At 43.5% G+C, this 12482-nt stretch overlaps 1 protein-coding gene across 3 annotated transcripts in view; it reads right to left on the bottom strand.

Annotated features, from left to right (window-relative positions):
* GRAP (GRB2 related adaptor protein) overlaps positions 1–11895 on the bottom strand; it is a 45648-nt gene extending 33753 nt beyond the window's left edge. Inside the window, exons 1-5 of one of the 3 annotated variants that reach the window (XR_012787401.1) lie at positions 10810–11895; positions 10259–10681; positions 9570–9833; positions 8293–8390; positions 6701–6823 (exon numbers count right to left, since the gene is read on the bottom strand). Coding sequence is in view for 2 of the 3 variants with exons in the window: in XM_075565807.1 (XP_075421922.1) it covers positions 6701–6823; positions 8293–8390; positions 9570–9647 (299 nt within the window). In the remaining variant the exon portion in view is untranslated. The remainder of the gene's footprint in view (positions 1–6700; positions 6824–8292; positions 8391–9569; positions 9834–10258; positions 10682–10809) is intronic. The other 2 variants (XM_075565807.1, XM_075565808.1) reach the window with 2 other exon arrangements.
* Between the last annotated feature and the right edge of the window lie 587 nt (positions 11896–12482).

Here is a 12482-nt window from a genome sequence, read left to right as displayed (position 1 = left end):
TGCATGAAAGGTTTCGCAAACTCGGGTTACATTTCCCAAACCCCGTTTTGAAGACGGAATCTATCTGTTCCACTGACAGATCCAGGTGACCAATATCATGGACAACGTGGCTACCTTTGTCTAAACTAAAGCTAATTGAGAGGAGTTTCATCTAACACAGGGGTGGCCAAGCTCAAGAACCCCCAACAGGCCAGTGTTTAAGGATATCCCTGCGTCAGCACAGGTGGCTCAATAAGTGGCTCAGTCTTCGACAGAGCCACCTGTGCTGAAGCAGGGATATCCTGACAACCAGACCTGTTGGTGGCCCTTGAGGACTTGAGTTGCCCACCCCTGATCTCAGAGATCCGCACAATGCCAAAATACAGTAATGTAACTCGGAGCTAAATATAAACCTTATTCTCCAATATAGAATTTCACCACAATTCGCAAACCCATCGAGAGCAAATTCTCGCGCCTGTGATTCATTGTCATTTTGTGGTCGTTGTTACAAAGGTAATCTGCCAAACTTTGGCGACCAAAAAAAGGGAGCAAATGCGAGTCTGGGGGTTTTAATAAAATAAAATAAAAATGGCTGCAGCGGTTATAATGGGATTTAACCCTTTCAGCGTTACTGCACTGAATGCCTCTCTGGCAGTGAAGTTGGGTTAACGCAAGTCCCCATTTCCCCTCCCGCTTGCAGTCTGGGATATTAACGAGCAGCCTGTTCTGCGGGAGTCTCGCCAAAGCCGACATAATCACAGATACGTGCCTGTGACTGCGGCTTCCCACGTGATGTCATTTGTTTTCATCGCACAGGAATCTTTGATAAACTTTCCCCAGACATGAGGTTATTTGGAAGAGCAGAACAGAGAGTGCGCAGAATGCAATCGTTACTTTCTTTTAAAGGCGCAGAGTCACATAGGCAGCCAGTTGAATTTCTTAAGTACCTCTGAATGGGGAAGTGTTTGTCAATCAACTTGGTTTCTTTCCCCTTATCCCCCCCCCTGTCCTTATCAGAGAACCACCAAAGATAAGGGGATGTGGGGAGGGGGGGCTCTGGCTGTACCAGCATTTGCTGATCACACAGTGACATCACCCAGTGACCTCACACAAAAGGGAGCAGCTAGAGGAAATCAAACCCCTCCCAAGTCTTGCTTTAAAAAAGTTATTAAAAAATACTTCTAGGTGATTTTGGTAAAATAGGTATTAATTACACAAATAATACCCCTTAAACATGTCAACGATGTGAGAAAAAGCAGAGCACTACAAAATATGCAAGATGGAAAAAAGGACGCAGAGAGGTGCGTTCCCAAGTGAATAAAAATGGAGTTTAATGGATCATATAAAAAAAACTGAGGTATGCAAACCGCCACCTATGCGTTTTACGCCATGGTGCTTTATCAAGGTACTGGAGTTAGTTTACTTTGGTCCTGGGTGTGATTTAAGCAGCAATAACCCCAGTCACACTTGGTTAAAGTTCACTTGGTGGGAGGTCTTCTGACTGTCCTTGAAATTGGAGAAAAACAATGATAACATATGCAAACATTAGTGTATCCCAATATGACACCCTCAATGCAATTCGAGTCAGCAACTCATTGCAAACATTTCTGGCAAAACTCAATGAGTGACATCACCTTCCCAATGTGTCACAATGTCTTCCCAATGAGTGACACTACCTTCCCAAGGTCTTACACTGCCTTCCCAATGTCTTACACTGCCTTCCCAATGTCTTACACTGCCTTCCCAATGTCTTACACTGCCGTCTCAATGTCTTACACTGCCTTCCCAATGTCTTACACTGCCTTCCCAATGTCTTACACTGCCTTCCCAATGTCTTACACTGCCTTCCCAATGTCTTACACTGCCTTCCCAATGTCTTACACTGCCTTCCCAATGTCTTACACTGCCTTCCCAATGTCTTACACTGCCGTCTCAATGTCTTACACTGCCTTCCCAATGTCTTACACTGCCGTCTCAATGAGTCACATTGCCTTCCCAATGAGTGACACTGCCTTCCCAATGAGTGACTCTGCCTTCCCAATGAGTGACTCTGCCTTCCCAATGAGTGACACTGCCTTCCCAATGAGTGACACTGCCTTCCCAATGAGTGACTCTGCCTTCCCAATGAGTGACTCTGCCTTCCCAATGAGTGACTCTGCCTTCCCAATGAGTGATTCTTCCTTCCCAATGAGTGATACTACCTTCCCAATTAGTGACATTGCCTTCCCAACAAGTCACACTGCCTTCCCAACAAGTCACACTGCCTTTCCAATGAGTGACGCTGCCTTTCCAATGAGTGACGCTGCCTTCCCAATGAGTGACACTGCCTTACCAAAGAGTTACAATAATTAAAATGAGCAAGACCACCTTCCATTTTAACGACGGAGACTGACTATTATGAGAGAGTATTACCAGGCCAAATACACTGAAGGCTCTTTCCTGATGTGACACAGTCCTTGTATTCTTTACAAGGAATCTTTCCCTATGTTTTCAGTTCTCTATACAACATTCAACTACTGACCTCTGGTGGTCATATCAAACAATGTAGAAGTAATAACAAATATTCAAGTCCTGGAACATTTGGGTAACAGGGATCATAACATGGTCTCATTTGAAATAAATTATCAAAAAACAGATTACTTGGGTTCAAAAAAGACCTTCAACTTTAGAAAGGCAGATTTTAATAAACTGAGGTCTAATCTAGTAGTAATACAGTGGGATGATGTTTTTGCAGGGAAAAATGTAGAAGATAAATGGGCAGTGTTTAAAACATTGTTAGAAAAGCACGCTTATCAGTGTATACCCCTGGGTAATAAATATAAAAGAAATAAGTCAAAAACAATGTGGCTAAATAAACAGGTAGGGGAGGAAATGGACAAGAAGAGGAAGGCGTTTAGATTCTTTAAGTCAGAAGGGACAGAGACATCGTATCAGAATTATATGAAATGTAACAAAAATTGCAGAAGGGCAATTAAATTAGCAAAAATGGATAATGAAAAAAGGATTGCAATAGAAAGTAAGGTCAACCCTAAAAAGTTCTTTAAGTACCTTAATAACAAAAAAATGAGAAAAGAAAATATAGGACCCTTTCAGTGTGAGATGGGTAGGCAGATTATTGGAGATAAGGAAAAAGCAGAGGTATTAAACAAATTCTTTGCCTCTGTGTTTACCAGGGAAGAATCAAGTTCAATAGTAGCGCCACAGGAGGAAGCCACAACCTCCATATTAATGACCAATTGGTTAACTGAGGAAGAAGTTCATAAGCGACTTGAAAAAATGAAAGTAAATAAGGCACCTGGCCCTGATGGCATACATCCAAGAGTTCTCAAGGAGTTAAGCTCAGTAATAGCCAAACCATTACATTTAATATTCAAGGACTCCATTTCCACAGACTTAGTACCACAAGATTGGCGTAAAGCAGATGTGGTGCCTATATTTAAAAAGGGAGCTAGATCACACCCGGGGAATTACAGACCTGTAAGCCTGACTTCAATAGTAGGGAAACTACTTGAAGGTTTAATACGGGATAATATTCAGGAATACCTAATGGAAAACAAAATTATTAGTAATAGTCAGCATGGATTTATGAAGGATAGATCTTGCCAAACTAACCTTATTTGTTTCTTTGAGGAGGTAAGTAGGAATTTAGACCAGGGTAATGCAGTTGATGTGGTCTACTTAGATTTTGCAAAGGCTTTTGATACGGTTTCACACAAGAGGTTGGTGTACAAAATAAAGAAAATTGGATTCAGTAATAATATATGCACCTGGATTGAAACTGGTTTTAAAGGACAGACAACAGAGGGTTGTCATAAATGGAACTTTTTCAGGTTGGGCTAAAGTCGTGAGTGGAGTACCTCAAGGATCGGTACTGGGACCCCTGCTTTTTAACTTGTTTATTAATGACCTTGAGGTTGGGATCGAGAGCAAAGTCTCCATCTTTGCTGATGATACTAAATTGTGTAAGGTAATAGAATCACAGCAGGATGTAATTTCTCTTCAGAAGGACTTGGAGAGACTGGAAACGTGGGCAGGTAAATGGCAAATGAGGTTTAATACAGATAAATGTAAGGTTATGCATTTGGGATGCAAGAATAAAAAGGCGACTTACAAATTAAATGGAGATATATTGGGGGAATCCTTGATGGAGAAGGATTTAGGAGTGCTTGTAGACAGCAGGCTTAGCAATAGTGCCCAATGTCATGCAGTAGCTGCAAAGGCAAACAAGATCTTATCTTGCATCAATCGGGCAATGGATGGAAGGGAAGTAAACATAATTATGCCCCTTTACAAAGCATTAGTAAGACCACACCTTGAATATGGAGTACAATTTTGGGCACCAATCCTAAGAAAAGACATTATGGAACTAGAGAGAGTGCAGAGAAGAGCCGCCAAATTAATCAAGGGGATGGACATTCTAACTTATGAGGAGAGGCTAGCTAAATTAGATTTATTTACATTAGAAAAGAGGCGTCTAAGAGGGGATATGATAACTATATACAAATATATTCAGGGACAATACAAGGAGCTTTCAAAAGAACTATTCATCCCACGGGCAGTACAAAGGACTCAGGGCCATCCCTTAAGGTTGGAGGAAAGGAAATTTCACCAGCAACAAAGGAAAGGGTTCTTTACAGTAAGGGCAGTTAAAATGTGGAATTCATTACCCATGGAGACTGTGATGGCAGATACAATAGATTTGTTCAAAAAACGGTTGGACATCTTTTTATATGGGAAAGGTATACAGGGATATACCAAATAAGTATACATGGGAAGGATGTTGATCCAGGGATTAATCCGATTGCCAATTCTTGGAGTCAGGAAAGAATTAATTTTTCCCCTTAATGGGGTTTTTTGTTTGCCTTCCTCTGGATCAATAAGTAAGTATAGATATAGAATAAAGTATCTGTTGTCTAAATTTAGCATAGGTTGAACTTGATGGACGTACGTCTTTTTTCAACCTCATCTACTATGTAACTATGTAAGCCAGCCGCCTGTAGCTCTGTAACAGCACTTGCTGAGTGTTTTTTTGACAATGTTCCATACCAAATATCTCAGCTCATTGAGCATTGATTCACAAACCCTGCAGAAACCTCAATTCTACAGATAAAGCCACAGATACTTGGCTACGAGAGGCATTATCCCGATGTGCCCTTCACTTAACTAACGTTTACAGACTTCCAGACAAACACATGTTTTCTGTGGTCATGAGACCATGAGAGTGAAATTCTATAACCTTTCAGCCAGCAGTTAATGGTGGAGATACCAATGTCCTCCAAACATTCACCCTTCTGTTTTTTTGTACAGGAAAATCTAATAAAAAAATTATAACTATTATTGGGGACTTACTGGAACTGAATTTTCTTGATTTCTAGGAATCAGCAAGAAACTCCATATCCTGTTTACGAAGTCTTTGGTGGGGATACTGACGCAGGACGGATAAATGCATTTTCTTAGTTAAAACTAGATTATTTTTACTCTACAGTAGGTCTAAGTAAATGTTTCTCTGCTTCGGGTTCTGGCACCTTGCTACTGTACTTAGATTGGAAGCTCTTCGGGGAAGGGACTCCTTTTTGCTAATGTTACTTTTATGTCTGAAGCGCTTATACCCATTAATGTGTTATACTGTATTATGATGTCCCGTGTATTACTGCTGTGAAGCGCTATGTACATAGATGGCGCTATATAAATAAAAATATACATACATTCATACATACAAAAATATTGCTAAACAAAACTAAATACCAGTTTTACCCCGGAATAAAGTGTGCCCAAACACAAAACTGCAGTCAACTTATATTGGGAGTTAAACAGGAATAAACGTGTATACAATATCCCTAAAATAACTTCACTGTCAGAAAACCAGCAGAATATAAAACCAGTCCTGGGTTTTCAACATATAACCCTGGGAATTCTGGGATTTGTAGTCCTGTTCTTCATAATCTGGAAAGCAGAACTACAAGTCCCATGATGCTTATCTGTGGGAGTTACATAACCAGACTGGGTGAAATGGTCCTGATGAAGTTAGGGCCGTTCTATACAGCATGCGGCCGTGCGTTCCTATGCGAACGCGCGTGCACGTGCCGCATGCTTTCCGTGTATATAGAGCCGGGAGCTGCAGGTAAGTGTATATGCGTGTATGTGCGTGTATATGCATGTATATGCGTGTATGTGCCTGTATATGCATGTATGTGCGTGTATATGCATGTATATGCGTGTATGTGCGTGTATATGTTGTGTGAGTGTAAGTGTGAGTGTAAAGGGAGTGTAAGTAAGATTTTTTTAAATTAAAAAAAAAAGTTTAATTTTTTTTGTGTGTGCATTTATTTACCCCCCCCCCCCACACACACACACATCCATACAAACACGTATACACCCATACATGCATACATGCATACATACATACACACCAATACATACATTTGAGCGCAGGCAGCGGCGCGAAAAGATGAATTTCTTCATCTTTGCCGCTGTCTGTCGGCTCCCCTCTCCCTGCCGTGCGCGCGCGGCACATCTATAGAAAGGCCGACTAACGTCAGCCAACTAAAAATCTGCGCGCGCGCACGGCGTAGCACGCGCCCGGCACTATAGAACGTGCCTAAGTGTGCAAGTAGAAGAGAAGGAAAATCCCATTATAATATAATCATGGGTCAGAGCAACTGCGGGGAAAGGGGAGAAGATGAAGTCTCATAGTTTGCTAATAAGGAAACCACGGCCTTACTTCACAGATATGGAAAATTCCCCAGGGGAGCTCTCACTTTCCCGGATTAAGAAGGCTCCCAGGTACCTCCGGCTGAGCAGGGCTTCTTCAGCTGATTGCCTGGAGACTCTGCCTGCGTACCACCTGTGACATTGAGAAGACACAGAGCATCCTCGTGTTAATAAATGGGACTTGACATGATGAAACAGGAGCACGGGAATTAGAGCTTAGACAAACCGTGGTGGGAGAGTGTCAGCAGAATAAGCAATTGTTTGACTGTGATTATCATGGGGCCCCTAGCCATTCTGAGACAAACATTAGACTAACCCAATTCATGGGTAAATTAGTGTCCAACCTTCCACACTGGAATGGTTTGCAGACTTCTCTTGGAAACATAGATGTTGATAGCAGATAAAAAAAACACGTAATCCATGCGGTTTGTCAATGTTGCTAGCTGTTGTGAAAGCTCAGATCCTATTAGATACTTTGGCTACTTATGCTTTGCTTGCAGCACAATAGTTCAATAGAATGCCACCCAATGGGTGACACCGCCATCCAATACACTTCCTTCCAAAGACTGAGACTGCCTTCCAGAGAGTGAGTCTCACTCCAATGAGTGTGACTGTCTTTTATTATGTGAGAGCCGCTCTTAATGAGTGAGACTCATCCCTGAGTGAGACTGCTTGCTATTTGGTGAGACTTGCTCCTAATGAATGATACTATTCTATTGAGTGAGACCCACTCCTATTGAGTTAGACTGCCATCCAATGAGTGAGACTCACCCCTGAGTGAAACATTTTAGGCATGCTGGGTATTGAGTCCCCCTTGGATTACCGGAGTCTTTAAACCATTGCTCTCTGTGCCTTTTACTTTACACCTCCTCTAGTAATATTAATCCTCCTCTGTGGTTGTTTTTTTCTATTTCCTGCTTCAGGCTCAGTAATTTCAGGGAAATACCCAAAGCAAACAGATGTGCCCTGCTTCACTTCACAAACAACAGGAACCCAGCAGAGACCTCCCATTCCCCACGCACAAGGGTTCCCGTAGAGCAGAGGTCTCAAACACAGTCCTCAAGGGCCACTACCAGGCCAGCTTTTATGGATATCCCTGCTTCAGCACAGGTGGCTCATTGATAAATTGAGCCACCTGTGCTGAAGCAGGGATATCCATAAAAGCTGGCCTGTTGTTGGCTCTTGAGGGCTGAGTTTGAGACCCCTTGCTGTAGAGAATAACTGGGAACTCAGTCCTAGGCAGAGGCGGGGGAATCCCTAAACCTCAGGCAACTGGCAGGTTATCACACCCACAGATTCCCAGCAAGCTCTCAGAAACCCCCCAAATTACCACAAAATATATATATGTATATAAGGGTAAAAAGGAGTGCTACTGGGCATGGCTAAATGTGGGACCTGCGAATTGGTCATGCATTGAAGTGGCTCGCTGGCTTATACGCTTTGGTCAAAGGGTTAACTCTTTTTCAAGAGATATATAGGTATTTCACTGTGTATTTTTGTCACATTAGATGTTGCTCTGGACTTCTTTGTTTCTTGTTGTTAACTGCCAGGTTATAACATAACTGTAACGCTTTATAGCAGCATTGCCTGCGCTGTACTTACGGGTGGGGTTTCACTTTAATATAGTTCTTTGGAATAAATCCCTCGATTCCCAAAAGTTCAGCTTTAAACCAGTTTTGATCGTCTTCCATATTAAGTATCTGAAAAAGAACAGCGTGGAGCCGGGTAAGGGTGAGATTATAGTACAAGAGACGGCGCGCATGGCGAGAACAACATACTCCTTCCCTATGAGGCCACCCATACTCTGCACGACCGCGCTAGTGATGCAGAGCAACTGCGTGGCAGTTTTTTGAAAAGACAAATTATTTTGTATTTTTGCGCGACGGCCGCGTCACGTGAGCGGTTCCGCCAAAGAGGGCGAACCAGCCTTGTGACGTGTCCGCCACGCGTCACCAATCGCTGGAAGCGGAGTTCACCCATCGCTCGGGCAAGATGCACACGCGACGCCATGTGCTCGCTTGCGCCCCCACTATAATCTCAGCCCAGCGCTTCGCTACAAATCACATACGCAGAGGGAGCGCCAGGGCAGCACCCGCATAAACCGAAGACGCAGAGAGCAAATACCAAAGGATGTCAGACCAGAGGCATCTGGAGAAAAGGTTAAGGGAATGGGTTCCTTGTGATAAACCCGGTCTAAAAACAGTACCTTCTTCAGGCTCCCAAATTCAGACTAAGGCCCATATTCACTAAAGGGTGCCATGAGTAAGAGTTAAGTCAATGTTAAGCTTATCACCTTTTAGTGATGATTTGGTGCAGGGAAACATATGTACAATGTCTAAAAAAATACTATGTCTGCAGAGGGAAAAACACATTATTTGTAGAGGAGAATGAAACAGGATTTAAAAGCAGAGCTTTGTTGTGTTGTCCATTGACCTGATGGAGACTTCAGATGAGCAGACTGAATTAAAAGTAGGGGAAAGACAGGATCAAATATGGTCTGAGGTTTTACAAAACGTGGGAAGGCCGGTTGGGCCTAGAGGTTTTTATCTGCCATCAAATTCTATGTTTCTATGTAATTCTAAGACTGTAGCGTGGCAGTCATCCTCATAACTGCTACAACGAGGCTAGGTTGTGGGATGTCACTATCATGGACATTTGTGGCAGATAAGGACATCACAGTCTTCTCATTTTCCTATCTGCTGTGAAATTTCAGACCCCATTTGATTCCCTGGCTTTCTTTCCAATTCCTTAACCAGTACCCCATCCCAAAGCTTGAGATGTCAGACTTCACGCTCCCCCTCCCTAAAGATTTGCTGTTGATGTTGAGATGCCCCCTTCTCTGTGGTGTGTCGTTGCTTATGACAAAACCCCAGTATTACCTTCAGAGTATTCCCTTTGCTAAACGGCAGCTCGTCCCTCTCTGTGGTCTTAAAGTTGTAAATCGCAATGGCTTCCATCTCTTAATCAACTGGGGTTGTGTGGGATTTTACCAACACGCAGGGTCACGAGTTACAAGAAGACCTGGCACAGCTGGTAATCCGATGGCGTCTGTCACTGTCTCTAGGCGGTGAAAATGTTGACAGAATAATTGGAGCAAGGAGCACAGGCAGCCATATCTCTGAAGTGAGGGGGATGTTGGGCAGCTGTAGAATATAAGAAGGTTCTTATGAGTCTGGAGATCTTCCAGAAGATCGTGATGTATCTGCGGAGAGTACTCACTCACTGAGCACAGTCACAAATATTGAGGATACTCACACTGCGTACACACACTAAGCACATGTACAAGCACACTGACTAGATACACTTACATACTCACATACGTACACTGTATGAACTCAAAAACTCATTCACGGGAGGGTGCTCACAAACATATACTCTGCAGAAACATGTCTTGTATACTATACTCACTACTCAACAACAGTTATTCTCTAATAGAACATTTACAGGACTCAGAAACACTCGATCATACACACACAGTGCATCTGCTTCAATGGACAATATATATATATATATATATATATATATATATATATATATATATATACTCTACTACAATACAAGTACTCACACGTGCAAAATCTGTACATCTTCCTTGGCTCCTCACTGTGCACACAGAGACATAGCGTCTCTTCTCCTATCAATGCTCTTGGATCTCTGCTCAGGTCTTCTGTCTGATAGCTGATGTCTCTGCCCAGGTCTTCTCTCTGATGCCTGATGTCTCTGCCCAGGTCTTCTGTCTGATAGCTGATGTCTCTGCCCAGGTCCTCTATCCGATGCCTGATGTCTCTGCCCAGGTCTTCTCTCTGATGCCTGATGCCTCTGCCAAGGTCTTCTCACTGATGCCTGATGCCTCTGCCCAGGTCTTCTCTCTGATGCCTGATGCCTCTGCCCAGGTCTCTCTCTGATACCCTGATGTCTCTGCTCTCTGCCGGCTCAGCTTTTCTCTCTGCTCTGCTGAGCTTGCAGAGGAAGAGTTTTTTTCTATATTAACCTTTTTTTGTGCAGAAAAAAAAAAGTGAGACAAACAGGAAGTTGCTATGAAACTGTCACACACAACAGCCTACAGAGGATTACACGCCACAAACTGTCCCTGATCACTACATCCCAAAAGCCTCATACCTGCCTGATGGAATTGATGCTTGCCTGCCTCTTGCTGTGCTGATTCCTATGTCGCAGCCCCATCTCTGCCACCCGCTGTCAACCTTAACAAAAGGTGTATGGTGCCAAGTGCTAGAAGAAAAAAAAACACATTTAAAGGAGAATACAAGATATAGGAGTCAGTGTTGAAAGGGTGGCTTCAGATAGAGGTACTGCAGTTGCCCCCTAGCAGTGAAGGAGTTAAAGTGGGATGGGAGATTTAAAGATATTAAGAGAAGATGTTGCAGTGCTGAGTGCTTTTGTTTGTATTACTAAGCAGGACAGCCCCATGCTCAGCTGACTTCCTACAATCTAAGTTCCTAAGACTTGGTCCCCCAGCCATTGCCAAACCAATTTCTTCAAAAGTGGGGACAAAAACACTGTCTCAAACTACAGGCCAATGTCTCTTCTCCTATACTATCCAAAGTCATGGAAAAATGGGTTCACTCCTAATTCATCAATTACTATACCAAGACAAATTTCCCTAGCCAATTCCAATCTGGCTTTCGCCCCAAACACTCCACCGTAACTACCCTGCTAAAAGTTTGCAATGAAATCCAGTGTGGAATGGAACGGGGACAACTCACTGGTGCAGTATTCCTAGATTTTACAAAGGCTTTTGATACTGTTGATCATGTTATCTTGCTTAGCAAATTCCAGTGCTCTGGAATAGGGAAGCATGCTTTAAACTGGTTGCAAGACTCTGTTCTGGGGCCCCTACTCTTCTCAGTGTTCATCAATGATCTTCCTACAGCTTGTAAGGGAACTTCAGTACACATGTATGCAGATGACACAATATTATATTCACACAGCCCTAGCCTCTCCAACCTTGAACACGTACTTCAATCTGACTTTTTGAGACTTGAAAATTGGATTTCCCAAAACAAACTGTTTTGAAACCCTGACAAGACTGTAACAATGGTATTTGGGACCAGGGCTACTTTTTTAAAGCTTCCAATTACTGAGCTCCAGTTCTGAACCAACGATAATACTATCCGAGCCCCTGTTACTAGTTTAAAATACTTGGGCATAGGTTTTGACTCCCATTTAACATTTGGGATTCTCATTGATACCCTGACATCCAAAACCTATGCCAAACTAGGTGTACTTTACAGGAACAAATCCTCCCTATGTCTGCTGGTCAGAAAGCGTATCGCACAGCAGATGTTAATGCCAAATATCGGCTCGGCACCCAAACCCACCTTAGGCTAAGGCCCTGCTCCCAGAGTCAGCGCGCCCGCACTGCATACAGGCAGGCATACACAGACAGCGATAGGCGGTCTGTAGGGAGCGGGAGCCGGAGCGGGAGGTGGGCGGGAGTGGGAGGCTTGAGCGGGAGGGGGGGCGTGGCTTGAGCGGAGGGACCTGCTACTCCCCCCCCCTCCCTCCATGGCTCGGGCTGCTGATTGAAGGTAAGCAACACACACACACACACATACACACAGACAGGCACACACACATACACACAGACAGGCACACACACACGCAGGCACTCATACACACACACACACACAGACAGAGGCAGGCACACACGCACTCAGGCACACACACACACACACAGACAGGCACTCACGCACACACATACACACACACAGACAGGCACTCACGCACTCAGACACACACACACAGACAGGCACACACATACACACACACAC

The sequence above is a fragment of the Ascaphus truei genome, chromosome 11, assembly GCF_040206685.1.
Source record: "Ascaphus truei isolate aAscTru1 chromosome 11, aAscTru1.hap1, whole genome shotgun sequence".
NCBI classification, from domain to species: domain Eukaryota; kingdom Metazoa; phylum Chordata; class Amphibia; order Anura; family Ascaphidae; genus Ascaphus; species Ascaphus truei.
Note: the sequence above shows the minus strand (reverse complement) of the source record. Positions and strands in the feature narration are given on the sequence as shown.